This window comes from Misgurnus anguillicaudatus, chromosome 9, assembly GCF_027580225.2.
Source record: "Misgurnus anguillicaudatus chromosome 9, ASM2758022v2, whole genome shotgun sequence".
NCBI lineage: Eukaryota > Metazoa > Chordata > Actinopteri > Cypriniformes > Cobitidae > Misgurnus > Misgurnus anguillicaudatus.
The window spans coordinates 32,173,370-32,192,500 of record NC_073345.2 but is presented as its reverse complement, the minus strand read 5'-3'; the positions used below and the strand labels follow the sequence as shown (position 1 = coordinate 32,192,500).

The window sequence follows — 19,131 nt, the reverse complement described above, 5'->3', positions numbered from 1 at the left end:
AAACGCCATGTGAACGCAGACTATAGGCGCTTGCCAGCTTTTTTCAGCTGAGCGCTTTGGTTGCCATAAAACTCCTGCTTTGTTTATCATTTGTTGAATGATGTCCCTGTTAGTTGTTGTAATATTTGTCCCACCCCTCCTCTAGTGTGTTTGGATGGCCAAGTGAGAAGTGACATTGACGAGCTGAGCATTTCACCCAAAAAAGAAAATTGTTCAATTGCGGCGCCCAAAATCCACCAGGGGGCCGGCGCTCAGCGTGGACAAAACCTGCCTGCTGACGTTTTTTAAAAGCTCAGGGCTTCCATAGGAAACAATTGAAAACATCCGCCCGCGTAGACGCTTTGGTGTGCACACTACCTAAAAGTCAGTATTAAACTTAATTGCACATATAATGCGTACGCGCAGGTCGAACATGCACATTTAATTTTCTTGCAGTAATTTGTTTATCCACAAGGTGGCAACCACGCCCTGGGGGGCGTAGATTTGCAAGGTAGTCGATTGGGGCTGTGACGGGTTATAATGCGTATAGCGCATATAACGCATATAACGCATATAGGCTTACATATAATGCATACATGGTGGTATTATACTGGGGTTATAATGTTTCCTGGTGTACTGGTAGCGCAGATTGATACTTTTTCGCAACCTTGAGTGACCAAGAGAGATCTTGTCTCATTGTTTTGCCCCCAAGCCAGCGGGTCATCACTGATATCAGTTGCCTCCCCTTACAAATAGCGCATTAACTCGGGGTCTGCTACCCGGTTCCGTTCACATGAGCTTGAAGACATCTCGCTGGGCGAGATTGTACTTTATATTTTCCATATTTTGTGATATGCACACCATCACGGGTTGCACCTCACTACCGCGATGACGCTGCACCAACCGTCACAGCTCTGTAGTCGATGCAAGCTATATCGATAATAAAGGCTATATATGAAAGATTGTGCGAGTGGGTCAGAACGTACCCTCATTTATACAACTGTATCATTAAAGAGTACAAAGACGCAAGTTTGACCCTTTAGAGCTACTTAACTGCTCTTTAGGGACCCCTGTAGACCAGGAGAGGTATTGCATGCATCTAACGCCAGTGTACACATTCGAATCAAATGAAGTATGCTTTGCGAAGCTGAACGTGTAGAAAATGAACTATACTTTTAGCTTTAGATTGAGATTATAATCATCCATCTGCAGATTATTTGATCATGTGACATATTATTTTATAGCAGCACAATAAAACTATATAAATAAGTGAATGGTGTAGGTAGGATATGTGAAACTTTTCTTGATGTTTCCTGGCAGAGCTTTTTTCTTGGAGAAGGATTTATCTTCCTGAGGGTGAGACAGTAGGCATTGTGTGTGGGTTTATTGTTTTGGATTGCGTACCGGACCAATTTAACCTAATTTGTCTTCCATTTGGAGATGCTACATAATGTGTTTGGCTTACCAAAGCCGTGCTATGCTATATGTGAGCTGACTTTAGCTTTATCTGTTGCGGTGGTTGGAGTTTTAATACTGCATGAGTGTGTTTTAGTCCGAATGAAGATTTTGAGTCAGTCAAATGGGACTTTTATTTTGAAAAGTAAAAAAACAATGCATGACATCACTCACTTCATCTTTAAATTCGAGACAAATATGGATGAGTGAAAATAACACGATAGATTGCCTCCGTGAGTGTTTCTGCATCTCGAGTGTTGAATTGAGTTATTGGGGGGGGGGGTGTTTGCTGCATTAGCTCACACGTGGGCTTTAAATTTGTTATGCTAGTCAACACAGATAATAAAATAACTCCTACAAATAAACCATAGACCACATATTTAAAAAAAAATTATTTGTGTTCATATTATTCATTATTCAGTCCATTTTGTTGTGTGTATTGTACTCATGTGAGCATATACAGTACATCAAATGTCATATCTGTGTGTTTAGTGGAGGCTTTTCACACTTGAAATTGAAAATCTTGGACATTTTTGCCTTAGTATGTAATCACTTTGGGTGTGGCTCAACGAAAAGTTAACCAAAATCACCCTAAAAACAACAACAACCACAAAAACACAAATTATATTTTAGAGTCATGTCCTACACTGTCAGAAGAAAATGTACCCAAATTATGTACCTCAGCTGTCACTGGGCCGATACCTTTTAAAAAGTATAGCTTTGCACATAAAAAATTCATATTAGTACCTCAAAGGTACATATTGGTATTCATATCTGTACCTAATGGTACATTTTCAGACCTTTTTTAAAGAGTAGCTACTGCCCCAGTAACAGCTGAGGTACATATTTTGTCTAACAGTGTACTTATGCCATTACAAAACATTTATTATGGCTGAAAATGTAAAATTTCTCACCCTAACTGGTTGTAGACTTTTTGTATCCCACCAGAATCCTACATTTAAATGTCATACGTAGGGCTGTCAAACGATTGATCGCGATTGGTCGCATGCAAAATTAAAGTTTGTTTTTGCATAATGTGTGTGCATTGTGTAATTATTTTGTATATATAAATACAGACTATATATACATAATAATTACACACACAAATATATTATGCAAACTTTTATTTTGTATGCGATTAATCACGATTAATCGTTTAACAGTCCTACTCATACGTCAACAAATGCATGAAAGAAAGCAGTTAAACATCAGCAAAAAAGCATCAGTGATACATTTTAACCCCTGATACGCATGCTTGAGTATGACATCACTGTTTGTGGGTGGAGCCTCGTTTCATGAATTACAAACGGACAAAGTGTGAAAAGCCTAAAGTTTTAAATGGGCGGCATCCATCATTTCACCGAGTCTAATGTGTTTTTTTTTGTTTGTTTTTCATGTTTATTTGTTTGTATGACTGCAGATTCGTAAAGTTTGGAAGGAGGACTCAGTGGTGCAGGGCAAACAGCAACCACATGTGGGGAAAACTACAGCCAACACTTCATGGCCAACCTAGAGTGAGACAGAGAGAGAGAGAGAGAGAGATTATAGAGGTCTCTCGGCCTAAACGCGTTTGTAAATCTCCTGCTGTAGAGAGGAACAGCAAATCAGAGGAATGAGAAATATTATGACATTAGATTTATTACCTGTTTGTTATTTTATAATAAGGTGAATTTGATCTGCGCATCATTTTGCTTTACGGCTGAGCTTCGCTGAACAGTGCTAAATTTGTTTCGGCTCGTGCGCGCGTGTGTGTATGTTTGTCTGTCTTGTTTGTGTGTCCCTGATCTGTCCCAAACTAAAATCCACAATGAACCATTAAATGTGGCCTGTTAAAGGAAATAAACCCTCAGTCTGCCACATCCAAAACAAAGGTTTATATCTTGATATCTTACGTTTTTTCTTTGGTGAGAAGTACAGTATAAAGAAACAAATTACAATGTATGATGTATGTATGATCATAGATATAAAATTGACTCATTCTGGAAGTCTGCTCCTTTATCAGGCCACACCCCTTTATACTCTTTGAGGCGGGGCTTCGCTGACCAACAGCATGTCTGCTTGCCCTGGCACCTCCTCTGTCTCCGCCCTTCCAGTGCACTTACTCAAACCTTATTTGTTTGTTAACCGTTCATCATTTCTTACTCCACTTTTACTTTTGTCATGACATGATTTACATTTTCCTTCATCCAGTGATTTTTTATCCGTCCAATCGCTGCTCGGCACACTCAAGCAAGCACTGTTTTCATTTGCTGGATGATGAAGCGGCTTTTTTCTGTTAACACGTGATATATACATACATGAATATGGTGACCTGTTAATATGGGTATGTATTTATCGTGATGTTCATGGTTTTACCCTGTGGAGTACCCAGAAGCTTCATTTACCTGGGATCTTATGAAACGTATGTGATGGTTTTTAATGTATCCTGAGCCAAATGTACAGGTTAACCAGATGATTGATGTGCAGCGGGTGCGTGGCCTTCATATCTTAACCTGAATTTATGAAAGACTGGACTCCATGCTTGAGGTTTTTAATTAAATCAGTTTATTTTATTGTACTTACTATGGTTTGACAGTTTTCTTTCCTGTAATGTCTATGAAGAGATTTGTATTATTTCAATGACTACTCGTCACTTCTTGAGGCACATAATCATTTTTATATTTCTTTTATATTTTTTTGTCACACCCATTTTGGTTCAGAAGAGGTTTTAGGATGACTAAGTCTAATAAGGGTTTATTCTCACTTTTACAGCCAATCAAATTTATTCTCATGCCACAAAACTGCTATTTAAAGTTGAAGAAGATCTTTTTTGTGTTGAAATATGCTTTTTTAACCTAGCTAAAGCGTTTGCATGTGACTCTATTAAAACATCTTAAACCGCTCTGTTTGTTTGAGCATCCCGTCCTGTTCGAGATACGGTTCGACTTTGGGCGCAGCGGTCTGTTTGTCCAAACAATGGAGTTAAGTGTTAAGGAAATCGTTGCGAAAAACATTACTTTTGCAATTCCGTTAGGCTCTAAAAATACACATTTCACATTTAATGCTGAAAGCTTTTATTTTCGATTTAGTTATTTTATGTTGAATGAATTGCACATTCTTTATGTAACATAACTGACCGACTCGCCATTAATGAAACTGTAAATACGAAGAAGTGTAAGTAATGAGAAAGTTATGAAAAATAAATCATTAGACTTGTCTTCCAAACACAATAATCATCTTAAGTGCTCTGTTTCTATTTGAGATCACACAACGATTGCGAGCATTTCCATTTTTTGAGCCCATAGTTTTATGCTGTTTTCAGTCACTATATGGCAAAAACACAAACTGTTGTTTCTGTAAGAGAAGATATCGCGGCCTCTATGACATGAAATCAGCTGCCCTGTCCCGTATTCGCTCTCTTGGCCTACAAAACACCATTCCCAAATAAGAGAATTATAAATATATATGTATATCTATAAGTGTCTATAAATAAGAGTGAACTACCAAACCATGGTAAGAGTCTATTTTTAAATTTTGATGAAAAAAGTGTCCCAGCTTCTTTTTCTGCTTTGCTAAATTAAATAACCTTTTTTTTATGGGATCTGCCAACTGTTTGTTTTGCACTTTTTTGTTTGTTTGTTATGCTTGTATTTTTGAGCACTGAATACTTTGTATGTGTTAACTGTGCCAATTAAAAATAGATGGGGAAAATCAAATCATTATTGTGTCTGTGTATTATTGTGTCTGTGTGGGAATGCATGTATGAGGTTTTGTTGGCATATAACTACATGTCTTAATAAAAATCTGAAAATGTTTAAGTGTAAAAAATGTTTTTAATCATGTGACAGAAGGTTTTATCTGTTCTTTCTGCTTTGGAAGCTTTCAATATATTGAAATTGAACCAATTTCTTCGAAATAAAGCCTGGTCTATAAACAAAAAGTTTACAAAATTGTAGTGTTATTAGTCAGAAGAATAAATGTTTTATGAACTTGCATATGAACTTGCGAGACACTGGTCGTTTGTGTTCAACTCCCCGTAGTGGTGAACCATCTGATTTTCGAAACGGTTATGACGTAATGAAGCCTCGTTTGCTAAAAATTACAGTTTGAAACCAAACACGCTCCGAACCAATTGATTCGAAACAAAAGATTCGTAAAAGTTTCGAAGCTTCATAAAGCAGTTGTAATGATTAAGGTTCGCGGATGTTTATTGTAAGATAAACTATAAGAAAAAAACTTGGTTAGAGATGCCACGAAGTAGGTGGCAATGCCTTAACCGTATGTGTGTTGAAGGCCACTAGGACCTCTTCCATCCTTGTCAAGGGGAGTGCTAACCTTCTCTCCTTTCATACAACACGTGTGTTCAGCTGCGTATCACAGTATATAAGGGACAGAGAATACCTACCAGATCCATCGACGGTGACGATTTAATACAGTAGCAACCAAACAGCTTTTAATATTATATATTGGATATTGTAGCAGTATACGTGTTTATATACCATACCGCACGCTCATATTTCTGTATTTATGTTTTTGAAGCCGTTTTTTTTTTGTGAATCGTTAGATACATTACACGCTTGCACATTTGCATAGGAAGCGTTTAGACCAATCACGGGGCGACTAGCATATACCTCACATATTCTTCTTGTAGGATTCCTTTGTTTAGAACAATGTGGGGGGCATAAAATAAAAAAAGATTACGGTCTAATAGATTAAATGATCTGTAACGGTAAACATAAAAAAGTTAGCAAACCAATGCATTTACACTGAACTGCGCGCGTACGTCATTGTTGTGACGCGCAATACTAAATCTCGCGAGATTTGTTTGAACGAACGGGCGGGAGCTGTGAGGGTTTCGATTGAGGTTCCTAAACGTACGTTTACAGTCGATGTCTTCTAGGTTGTTTACTTCAGATTAACCGCTCTGTAAAGTTTTAGATTTTTCATAGTTATATGTTTTGAAGAAAAATCAGAAGAGATGGATTCGGTGGACGAGGATTTATCTGCTCGGGTTTTGTTGCAGAAAGTCCTGCATACAGAGTTACCCCGATCTCCAGTTACCAGAAGGTGAAACAATCTACATAATATCATTTTAACTTCATTTAACGGTCTCTTTTACACAATGCTATACGGTTTATTGTGTTTGATAAGGTTGGACAAAGTCTATAACGTACGTATATAACCTATTGTACACATAAACAGAAAGACGTCTGTGTAAGCTAAGCAAGCACTAAACAATAAGTCTTAGTAAACAATAAGTCTTAGTTTTGACACATGATCTAAGGACAAATTTACCCAGACAGTAATAAGTTACTAAGTTTAGCAGTAGTACAGAAATATAGGTTGTATGTATTTTGAATACCATTAAGATCATATAAATGCAGCATTTGCATATCCACAATGACATGACATACTACTATTGTTTATGTATTCCAAATTAATCTATAGTGAGTTAATGCCTTTGCAAGTATTACTGTCTACTTGTTCATATATGTAGTACTGGTTGTGTTAGGTGATTTATTGTGTATTTACCATGTTTTGTGTTGTGTGTTTTAGTTCGACCCGTGCACGCCGGAGTGTGAGACTGATAAACACACCTGGACTAGAAAGCCCTGGAGTCGCCTTGCGCCACAAACTCAAGCAAAAACTTCATCAGGTATCATTTCTTCTTTATATGCTACTTTCACACATTATCTGGAGTTATCTTGAATAACTATAAGCAAACTACACCACAGTCGGTCAACTCAAACATCATAATCCCAACCGTCCGACATCTCTCAAACTTTATTAAAAATATGTTCACTAATAAGGAAATACTCTGTGGATGAATCTTTTGGGATTTGTGACGTTTTTTGAGATTTTCATGCATGATGATGTTATTACATGATAATCTGTGAATGAGCCAGTTTGGTTTGCAGCAGGGTGGAGTGGTCAGAGGAGAGAGATGAGTGAGGGTTAAAGTTTGTCTACTTTGTAGATTAAAGTTTTCCAAGTATTCAACTTTTTTCTGATCTGTTTCAGACTGCCCAGTCACCCCTCCCTCCACCTAAACGACAGAGGTCCTTGGGTGGAAAGACAAATCCTCCGGCCGCAGCCACGCCCTCTCTGTTCGATGATGACATCACACCTCGGGGTCTGCTTAGGGGAATCATTCGTATGGGTGAGCAGACTTGTTTATTGGTCAGGCAAACAGGTAAGGTGTGGTCAACTTCATAAGGCGCTGCGCAGACCGATCGGCGGCTGACTTGAAGCGGTGCATGCTGGTTAGAAATTTTTTCCGACTTAAGCTGGCGCTGAAGGCGTGAGACTGTGACATATGGTATTAAATAGGGCTGGGTATTGGCAAGGGCCTCACAATACGATACATATCAGGATACATGGGTCATGATACAATGTATCACGATACTATACAATAGGTTGCATGTTGTGACACATTGCAATACTTTTTTCTTTTTTTATCAAAAATGTAAAAAAGAGCTGATTTTTTTCAAAGTGCTTCCACAAGTCTGCTTTGAAAGCTGCAGGTGTTTTTTACATTTTCTGCCATTTTCTCACTCCCGCTAACTTTTGAGACATTGGCCGAATGGTCGTATATGACAGACAACTGGACAGCGTCAACTACAGCAGCAGCGGCACCGAGGTTGTTTGACGCACACAGAGGAATTTGATGGTTTGAAAAATACCGATAGTAGAGATTGAAATATCGATACACTATCGCGGAAAATTTATCACGAATCAGGATAGTTAGCTGTATCAATATTTTTGCACAGCCCTAGTATCAAAGTACTAATGACAATGATCATGGGCGTGTCATGTTTAATCCAACATTCAGTTCCACTAATAAACATTATAAATTCATGTTTTTACAACAGGTTAAACTCGATAATATACCTGAATATGTTATATTGTGACATGTAAAAAAATAAAAATGAAAATAAGAGCAAGACTAAACGCTGTTGGTATTTTAATAATCTACGCTTATGTGTCTCAGTTATTTTTAGCATACGGTATAAACAGCAACAAAAATATTGAATATTAAGGGTTTCTTGGTTGCATCTTTTTTTAAAAGATTAGTTTGTTTTGACACATTCACCATCTAATTTACTTCATTCGCAATTAAAAAGAAAGGAAACACGGCACTACGGCAAGCACCAGGTGTCTGCATTGACTGCTCCATCTTTAACTTTTCCATAAACTGCAAGCAGCAAACCTCGTCGATCGGGTATGAACTATAACACCACTGTAGTCTCAGCCTAAACTTCACCGTTGTTGTTATGTGCACGCTTCACTTTTCAATAAATTTAATTGATCTGATCTGCTTCATAGAAACTCAAGACAAATAAGATGCTGCACAATATGATTTTCTGTAAAGTTTCCTTGCAAAAGCTCTTTGGAAATAAAACAAGTGTTTTTCAGACCCTGAGGCGTCTTTGCTGACGTCGGGTCAGCCTGCGCCACAGGAGGCAGAACCAAATCCAGAGTCCAGTGTCTCCAGTGCTGGAGAGAGAACGTTTGTACCAGCTTCATTAGTCCTGTGATTGGTTTATTTACGTACCCTCTGCAGATATAATGACTCTTTTGTGTGTTTTCCTAGTGAAGGTCTGTCTGGAGCGGAGCTCTCTGATCTGACCCTACACACCGAACCCCTGACGCATGTGGTGAGAAAACTGAGTCGCAGAAAACCCCAGCCTGTCTTCAGTGTTTCTGCGTTTGAGAAAGAGCTGGACCAGATGCCAGGTTCTGATCCATTCTCACCTGTAGTTCTGTTGCTTTTGATTTTGTTTATTTATTTATTATTGATGTTGTTCTCGCGTCTATGGCTATATTCAGTTAATTTACAGAGTTGATCTATTTGGGATCTCCAATTTACCTAACCTGCATGTCTTTGGACTGTGGGAGGAAACTGGAGTAGCTAGAGTAAACTCGTGCTAACACGGGAAAAAACATGCACACAGAAAGACCTCCCGATCCAGCAATGCCTCAAACCAGGCACCTTCTTTATTGTGATGCTCTGTGCAGCCCATGTTTGATTTTTTTTTATTTGACGGTATCTTGCACCCATACAACATAAAAGCCAGTGCTTACAGAAGTTATATCTGTTTCTCTTGTACTGCACCCTGAAGGTTTCTGCAGACACAAGCAGCAATAAGAAATACATTATTTTGTAGTTAAAGGAATAGTCTACTCATTTTCAATATTAAAAAATGTTATTACCTTAACTAAGAATTGTTGATACATCCCTCTATCATCTGTGTGCGTGCATGTAAGCACTGGAGCGCGCTGCGACGCTTCGATAGCATTTAGCTTACTTTTGGGAGTACTTCGACTCGGTGCAGTAACACCCTTCCTCTCCCATTATGAGAGTGAGAAGGGGAGCGGACTTTTCAGGCGAGTCGAAGTACTCCCAAAAGTGCTATTACGCCATAAAATATAGTTCCTCTTTTAAATCCGCTTAGAAAAGCGCTACGTTTTATTTTGTACCACCAAACTTGCTCGTATAACTACTCGTCTTAAATAGGAAAAACGTTGATGTGTTTGGTCACTTCTAACTTTATCTCTAAATGGTACCATTGAATGAATGGGGCTAAGCTAAATGCTATCGAAGCGTCGCAGCGCGCTCCAGCGCTTACGTGCACGCACACAGATGATAGAGGGATGTATCAACAATTCTTAGTTAAGGTAATAACATATTATAATATTGAAAATGAGTAGACTATTCCTTTAAATATAAAGTGTGACTTCATCAGTGAAGCTTATGACGTGAACCTGAGACTGAATCCGTGTTCAGTCATTTTTGACATAAATCATTTTTCTAAACTCAAGTGAGTGCCATAAGAACACAGCCTGATGTCAAAATCATTTAATTATTGTCTAATAACTTTTCAGATAAATCTGTGGAGGAGGCTTCTGATAAATCTGTCTTTCGGGAGAAATCAGATGTGTCTCATGATTTGGATTCATCTGCTGGATCAAAGAGGTAAATGCTGCTCGGTTGTTATTGGTTATGATTGTAAAACTGATCAGACATGCTTTCGGTATTTAGGCAGTTGATAAACATCATGGACATGAACCTTAAGTCAAAGTCTTCATGAAATAGAATTCGCGATTGTCTTGACTTGAATTCACCCTTTGAGAACTAATTGGATCGTTTGAAGTTTGGTCATGTTGCTATTTGCTTATCGCTGCAATCTTTTTCCGTGCCCCACCCACCTGCCATATCATATGATCGGAAGTAAAGAGAGATTGTTTTGAGGAGGGGAGGCAATTTGTGTTTTTAGTTAAAGTGCAAGTTTGGTATTTTACACTTAAAGCCCTGTTTTTAGATTGTTAATGATGAATTAGAACGGTTTTGACTGAAATTTGGACATATGATGCTGGCCCGAGAATTTTCGGGTGTTTCTTGTATCACCTCCCACCTTAAATGCATTAAACTTTCGTTTACAAAGACGTGAAACTCACCGAGTGGTCAGGGGTGTTCACTGATATACTCACACAAAAATCGCTGCAAAAGATGCTTTCCAACAGGTGTTTTACCATTCGTTGTAAACTTGTGGACCTATTTTTCCAAGCGCCTCACACCCGTATATTCTTCCGCTGAGAGCTTGAATAATAGACACTCCAGCCCAGTTGGTGGCGATAATCCACTTTTGCCAATGCAAGAATACAAACAACGTTCCGCGGCGGTGGAGTAATACCGTACCTCACAGCACATCTAATACAAGTCAATGGAGTTGAACAAAAACTACGATAAAACCTGTTGGAAAGCATCTTTTGCAGTGATTTTTGTTTGATCTTTGATCTTTTGTGCTGCTAACGTGATGCTCTACTAAAGCGCTATACAGGAGCACAGATTTTAAACTAAAATGAAATGTGTTTTTTGTTTTATTTTCTAACAGTGGCCTTAACCTGACTCTAAAAACCCCATTTGTGGATAAACGCACTGAGAGGGCGGGGCTCCAGCGGAAAGTGTCCAATCGGAAGCTGCCTTCTGCCGATTCGTTTGATGAGGCCGTCCAGAGATGTCTGGAGCAGGCACCTGACCAAGGTTTGCACACAGACTCTGAGTTAACGAATTTTTCATCAAATTCTCCCCATATCTGACTCCTTATCGTTTCTTTAGATCATTCTCAGTTTCAGGATGGAAAAACTCTCGAAGATTCTTCATGGCAGAAGTTCACGCTTGGCCTAAATGACGTCACAGAACTTTACATCCAGCCTGCCGGATCTACTGTTCAGCTGAATAAAGATGACATGGCGGTACAAGATGAGGAACCAGAGAGAAATGCTGAGAGCAATGACCTAGAGACCGAAGAATACCAAGAAAACAGACTGAGTTATGTCGATGAAATTCATGATGTTCCAGAATCCATTATCCAAGAAAACAAAGACCATGAGGTGGAATCGGCATTACAGGATGAGGAAGAGATGCTGCCTTCATCCCAAGAAGAAGCAGGTGATGTGTCTTTGAGTCCTGAAGATGAGATCATGCTTGCTCCGACACAGGCGATGACGGAGTCTCCACCTAAATTTCAAGATGCAGAAACACACGAGCCAGAGACTGAGGAAGACATGGATACATCACCGATTTTGGAGCAAAAAACACGTAGAGCACACCGATCAGAGGGTGGAGGTGGGATCCTAAGAATTCCAGCAGGACAGAGAGTCACAAAGAGTTTCGGGGCTGGACTGAACCCCAGAGAAAAAGATTTGTCTTGTAAACATTAAAAATGCAGGGTTCCCACTGGTCCTTGAAATCCTTGAAAGTTTATGAATATGGAGGGGAAAATTCAAGGCCCTGGAAAGTTTGTAAAAATATATATAAATAGAGACAGGTCATTGAAAGTGCTTGAATCTGTTTTATGCAAGAAGTAAAAAAAAACACTGTGTAGTGTAGGATAATATCATAACATTTCTAGCCTTTTAAGCACACGTGCTAAACTGCTCTAAGTGCTTGTATCTTCTGTATGCGAATGTTGATTCATACCAAAATGCTTTTTGGCATAGTTGTGTTTGACACATGAAAACATCTCGGGTTACGTATGTAACTGTTGTCACCTGAGAAGGGAACGAGACGCTGTGTCTCTCTTGCCATACTTCCTCCATCCCTGTAACGCCGTCTTTGGCAATATTTCAAATAGCGATATCACCTTGTCTCAGTCATTAAGCCTGGTTGAGTTTGATATACACATTCAGACGCCCTTACCCCTGGAGGCGTCCCCAAAGTGTCACCGCAGTGACGCAGTGCGAGTTCCCTTGAAAGGGAACTGTATCAACTGTAACAATGCATCTTAAAAGGTAACACGATGTAACCTTGCTCTCACTTGAAATGTGTCCCCACATTTAGGCCCAATCCCATTTCTCTGTCTTACCCCTTTCCCTTACCCCTGCCCTTTGGTTTTGCACGTCCACGTGAGAGTAAGGCCCAATTGGGATAGCCCTTGCTCTCACGTGAACGTGCAAAACTAACGGGTAAGGGGAACGGGTAAGACAGAGAAATGGGATTGGACCTAAGTCCTAGAATTTGAGGGTATTGGATCTGGAAAGTCCTTGAAAGGTCTTTGAATTTGAAGTTAACTAAGGTGTGGGAACCCTGAAAATGTGAAGTAAAAGTAATCAATAGCTGTGTATTCTAAAATGGAAAATAACCTTATAATCACAACCAGTTGGAAGGTCATTAGAAAATATTGGTCATGTGTTGTGCAACTTTAATGATTTAAAGGACTTGAATATGTTTCAGATTATCTGGAGTTTGTTAACAGGACCGGAGAGAACTTACAGGATGTTTCTGATAAAGAGATGGAACCACAGGGCAGCCATCTGTCCCCTCCGCTTAACCTCACGACAGAGGTCATCACTGAGCAAAGGTCACAGCAACATGTTGCTAGCCTGGATGGAGAAGATTTGCCAGATGTTGAAGGGGCAGAAGCCATCACATCTGAGCAAGGATCACGGCATGAGACCAGCCTGACCGATAATGATTTGCCAGAAGCCACCACATCTGAGCAAGGATCACGGCATGAGACCAGCCTGACCGGAAAAGATTTGCCAGAAGCCACCACATCTGAGCAAGGATCACGGCATGAGACCAGCCTGACCGGAAAAGATTTGCCAGAGGCAGAAGCCAATACGTCTGAGCAAGCATCACGGCATGAAACTAGCCTGACCGGAAAAGATTTGCCAGAAGCTTCCACATCCGAGCAAGGATCACGGCACGAGACTAGCCTGACCGGAAAAGATTTGCCAGAAGCCAATACATCTGAGCAAGGATCACGGCATGAGACTAGCCTGACCGGAAAAGATTTGCCAGAAGCCACCACATCTGAGCAAGGATCACGGCATGAGACTAGCCTGACCGGAAAAGATTTGCCAGAAGCCACCACATCTGAGCAAGGATCACGGCATGAGACTAGCCTGACCGGAAAAGATTTGCCAGAAGCTACCACATCTGAGCAAGGATCACGGCATGAGACTAGCCTGACCGGAAGAGATCTGCCAGATATTGAAGGTGATGATCTCCAAGATGAGGAGAGCCAATCAGAGGATGAGGACATGATGGATTCTGAGCCAGCCAATCAGAGCCCTGAACCGCATTCACCTGCTCCGAGTGAACAGGAAGAGGAAGATGACGATGATGATGATGCCCGCAGTGCAGGTGTTTGTGCAGTCCACATGTGACTTTAACTACTTCAAATTATACTTGAGCAGTGTTGGGGAAACTTAGTTTTAAAAGTAATGCATTACAATATTAAGTTACTCCCCCAAAAAGTAACTAATTGCGTTACTTAGTTACTTTTCATTGAAAGTAATGCTTACGTTACTTTTAAGTTACATTTTCTTACTTGGCTGAGGCTTGATTTCTTTCAGGCGTTGCAAGTGTTTTTATGATTGCAAAAATGTCAAGCTCTGGCCTGCCATCTCGGTTTCTGACTCAAACTGTTCCCGCTCAGGCGCACATAGTGCGTAATTCAACGTTAATATGTTCAGTTTAATTCAGTACATTATTTAATTTTTAATTTGATTTAATTAAACTGAAAAAAAAAAACGTGCATTACTTTTTAAAAAGTAGGGATGCACCGATAGGATTTGTTTGGGCCGATACCGATGCCGATTTAAACAGACAACTTCTGGCCGATACCGATATTAAACACTTGTATACAATACTATACAGTTGGTCTATTAGCTAGTTTATTTCTGCATCAAATTACTTTTCCTGAACATGGATTGGATCTAAATAACATTCAACTGACCAACATAATAAGAGAGGCACAAATTAAGCTAAAACAAATATAATAAGACAGCATGACAACCTTCAAAGGTGGTTTTTGCTATTCAGCATTTATTTGATATACAACATTAACTCATTTTTTACATATAATGGATTTCTTTATGCAGTTAATTAATAAACAATCTGTATCGGCCTTTCTCGTGCTATTGCCGATATGCTGATGGTTTCAAATTCATCAAAAATCGGCCGATAAATATCGGCGACCGATACAGCGGTGCATCACTATAAAAAAGTTACTCAAATATTAATGTGTACATTTATAAAGTAATGCTTTACTTTACTCTTTACAGATCTACTTTTGCATTAAGTGTTTGTTTGTTCGTTTCAGAACTGTCCATGAAAACTCCCGCTTTTGTGAAACAGAAGAGAGTGATCACAAATGCTAGTGCTCATGCCACACCCACGGTCCTTAAAGAACTGAATTCTGGGTAATTATCAGGCATCATTCCACTTCTCCTTTCTCACTTTCTCATGTGTAATGCAAAACTCTTTATTTGCAGTCCGGCACCTCAGGTTACCAAACGTCAGCCCAGACAGAAACGCAAGACCGGCTCCGATGTTCTGCCCAAGAGTTATGTCATGAGCGTCTTCAAACACTTTGCCAAAACAAAGGTTGCCAGTGACGTCTACCCTGCCATTAATGAAATGTAATATACCACCTGTGTGACACTCAATTCAAGATTCACTTAGTAGTTCACTCAAAAAATTGTGAACTAACCCCTGAGATTATTTTTTTATTTGTTTTAGTCTCAAGAAATACTTTGATCGGCTCGCAGATGATCTGGAAGTCTATGCTACTCATGCCAAACGTAAAACAATTGAGATTGAAGATTTTGAGCTCCTTATGAGAAGGTAAGATGACTCTAATAAAGATTAATGAATCGTTCATCTGTCTTAGCCCCTGCTGTGATTGTGTTTTTTTTTTCTCAGGCAAGGCTTTGTGACCGACAGCATGCCTGTCAATATATTAATAGAGAAATATCTTCCACTGGAGTATCGCAAACTTCTCATTCCTGTGGCGACCAGTGGAAACAAAGTCGTCCCAAATCAAAAGAGGTGAACATGCAAATGTAAAGTTAACCCAATCAAGCTTTTCATATATATTCTTGTAAATATATTCCTATTTGACAATGTAAATGTCTTGTGTTCAAGATAACTATGATGTTTGTAATATATTGCTGCTGTTAAAAAAATAATTCTTGCTTCATTTTATTTTTGCCTTTTGCAATAAATTTGTATTTTTACACATTACGGCTGTCACTACACACGCTTATCATGGCCAAAAGATAAATTGTCTTATTGAAACTTTGTAAATAATACATTTTTTGTATGTTATTTCCAAGAGATTGTACTCCAGAAATGAGAGTAGGGAGGCAGAAGGAGCATGTGTGTAGTATTGACACGGTATTGATAAACATGGTTTTTATATTACGGTAATTGCCGATACCGGTAAATTGTGACACCCAATACATTTTTTTTTTTACTAAAGCCCAGTACAAATTCAAAGATAATCGGGCTGAATTTAGTCCGATTTCCCCCCTCATGCTGGGTACACACCAAAAGAGCACCGAACCTGATCGGAAGAACATTGGAGCCACCCCGATCGCGTATCATAAATCTATATATTTTTTTATATTTACGATCAGAAATCCTGATGTGTGTGGGGAACCCCAAGGACAAACGCGCGCACGCTCTTGAGATTATCACGTGAAATGAAACAATATCCAATCAACAGCGAGATGATGGAAGATGGAAGCAGTCATCATGGTGCAGCACAAAGTGAAGTTGATGTGGACAGCTGTCTTCACGACTCCACCCAAACTCTTTTCTTTTTTCCTTGAATTTTCTGTGAAAATCATTCCAAACATTATCATTGAAATGTCTTCCTGCATATCGTCCGCCATGCTTATTTTGATGTCTCGCGAGATTTGTTCACAGTTGAGACTCTGGTTAAAAATCTGTTCGTGTGTTAAATCTAGGATATTTTATTCTCATATTTGTGGTCTATCACATTTTGAAAATCTTATAATGTGTAAAAAAATCTTTTGGTGTGTACCCAGCCTTACGACAGTTTTGGGTAAAGTCCCGATCAGTTTCGTGGTTGAACCAATTTTTTTTAAGTGCATCTGAATCTGCTTGAAAACACGTCGGGGCCCCTCCGATCACAAAATGTAACGATCAGAAATCCTGTTGTGTGGGGGGAACCCCAAGGACAAACACACGCTGTAGATTGTCACGTGGAACGAAACGATATCCAATCAAAATGCGAGCTGATGAAAGACAAAACCATAACAACTACAGTCATGGCGCAGCAGGCACAGTCCAAAGTGAGAAGGACATCAGAGATGTAAAAAAACAGTCCATTATATCTATGTCATTTCTTTATGCCCGTTGTTCGTCATGTTTGTTTACTGTAAAGTAGGGCTGTCACAATGATTAAATAATCGTCTCATTGCGAATGTTTAACCTCTTCGTGATGATTTCAGATCACCGCAATGATTGCACATCTCTCTAAAAAACACAAGGGGGAGCTGCAGCGCCGGTATAAACGAGACAGTATCAGATTACTTTCAAAAATGTGTTATGTGTATTAATATTTACTGCTAGGTAAACCTTGCAAAAGATTTAATTTTAATAATCACCACAAATGTAAAAAAAATCCTAAACAAAGCAATAAAATAGACAATTGATCTTCATAACCGTCAAAGCCCTAAAACAGGCAATTCTTCTTCTTCCTTCTTCTTCCTTTATTTATATAGCACAAGTAAACACAAAAGACGTTGACCACTGTGCTTCACAAAGCATAAGGCAAAAAGATAGATAAAATACATAAAACATTCAGAATGTAGAATAGACATATATAAAATGAAATTTAAGAAAATTAATCGCCATAATCACAACAATTAACCGTCAGCCAAATTTCATAATCGTGACAGCCCTACTGTGAAGTCACGTTTGGCCGTGAGAGACATCGTGAGATCTACGTGAGATTTAATGTGTTCTTGCATTGTTTGTAAAGATAATCTAATGTTGCGTGGTAAGCTGTCATGACCACATACACTAAGGTGACCAGACGTCCCCGATTTCCGGGGACAGTCCCGTTTTTTGGTGTTCTGTCCCCGACTGAAGCTGTCCCTGGAAATGTCCCCGTTTTACAGCATGTCCAAAACAACCAGCAAATACACTAAAACCCGATTAACATAGCGTTTGTAGTACCAGACCGGAGCAATCATGTAATGATTATTTTCACCAGCAGAGGGGGCCGCGAGCTACTTATTACTTGCACACGCCACCGATTTAGCGATGAAAAATTTACAACGAGACACATGAAAAAGCATCATTATCATCAATCAAGTTATCATAAGATATGAAAACAGTTAAAGTTATGGGGGCTTAAGGTACTAACTACTCATGTTAAATTAAAATAATAAACAAATGAAGTGAACTGATCACAGTATGTTACGGAGCATTTGTTTTGTGTAGGCTAAATATGTTTACATTTTGCATGATTCCTTCAGTTCTTCACGTTTACAATGTTATGAAATCAGCTGAAGTAGTACCTTAGAAGTCATTTTTGATGAGGTATGTCTCTTGTGTAAAAAAACGGGAGAAAATAGATTTTAAGGCTACAGAAATTGTTCAATTAATTGAATTAGAAATATTGCAAAAAATGACTTTCTTATTAGTATTTTATTTTTCTCTTGTTTTCAGTACAAATACAAAAAAAATTCTTAAGTCAAGATGCATTTTCTTGATATAAGAATATAAGTCTAATTTTTAGACCAAAATATCAAATTTGTGCTTAAAACAAGCAAAAAAATCTACCACTACTTAATTCAAGAAAAATATTTTTTGCATGTTTTAAGCACAAATTCACTTAAATTTATTTATTTTGTCTTAAAGCTAGATTTTTCTTAGGGGATTTTGCTTATTAAGAAAATGCATCTTGTTTTAAGATTTTTTAGATATTTGTACTGAAAATAAGACAAAAAACTATTAAGTAAGAAGAAAGTCATTTTTTGCAGTACAATAAAAAAAGAAAACTTAAAAAAAATATTGTGTCCCCATTTTTTAATTCATAGATAACAACAAATTAGATTTTAATGATATTTTCACCATTTAACTAGGAAATGTCTCCGGTTTTCATTTAAAAAATCTGGTCACCTTACCTTACACACTATAGGAATAAACGTGTTAAATCGTGAATTATTTTTCATCATGTTTGTAATCTCTCACATTTTGAAAATCGGATATTTAAAAAATCTTTTGGTGTGGCCCTAGCTGAACACTAGACTAAAAAGTGTGTTACTGTGCTATGACCACTAGGTGGCAGTGCTGCTCTGTGCTGGGCCAGGATATCAATTATAGTTATGTTCTGTGCAATTATAGATATCAATTATATAATGTTGTTATGGCATTGCTAAGGTGTTCTG

General features: G+C 38.6%; 2 protein-coding genes and 1 non-coding gene across 20 annotated transcripts in view; 2 read left to right on the top strand and 1 right to left on the bottom strand.

The window, feature by feature from the left end:
- fnbp1b (formin binding protein 1b) overlaps positions 1-5,123 on the top strand; it is an 87,542-nt gene extending 82,419 nt beyond the window's left edge. For 15 of the 17 annotated variants that reach the window (XM_055179278.2, XM_055179286.2, XM_055179279.2 and 12 more), the window contains 2 exons: positions 1,300-1,335; positions 2,855-5,123. In XM_055179278.2, coding sequence (XP_055035253.2) covers positions 1,300-1,335; positions 2,855-2,862 — 44 coding nt within the window. In that variant the 3' untranslated portion in view covers positions 2,863-5,123. The remainder of the gene's footprint in view (positions 1-1,299; positions 1,336-2,854) is intronic. The other 2 variants (XM_055179276.2, XM_055179277.2) reach the window with 1 other exon arrangement.
- Positions 5,124-5,642: 519 nt separating this feature from the next.
- On the bottom strand, positions 5,643-5,770 carry LOC129424558 (U6atac minor spliceosomal RNA). The gene has a single exon (XR_008638100.1). It is a non-coding gene; the product is annotated as a U6atac minor spliceosomal RNA (small nuclear RNA).
- A 425-nt stretch (positions 5,771-6,195) lies between these two features.
- Positions 6,196-15,915, top strand: cenpt (centromere protein T). Of its 2 annotated transcripts, XM_073871489.1 has the most exons (14): positions 6,196-6,480; positions 6,970-7,069; positions 7,435-7,573; positions 8,830-8,923; positions 9,008-9,150; positions 10,300-10,390; positions 11,310-11,458; positions 11,534-12,121; positions 13,154-13,377; positions 13,504-14,065; positions 15,027-15,126; positions 15,199-15,345; positions 15,446-15,550; positions 15,629-15,915. In XM_073871489.1, the coding sequence occupies exons 1-14, from the start codon at positions 6,392-6,394 to the stop codon at positions 15,756-15,758; spliced, it is 2,661 nt and encodes an 886-aa protein (XP_073727590.1). In that variant the 5' UTR covers positions 6,196-6,391; the 3' UTR covers positions 15,759-15,915. The 2 variants fall into 2 exon arrangements, with proteins under 2 accessions (XP_073727590.1, XP_073727589.1); XM_073871488.1 differs by having other exon boundaries at positions 13,154-14,065.
- Positions 15,916-19,131: the final 3,216 nt, after the last annotated feature.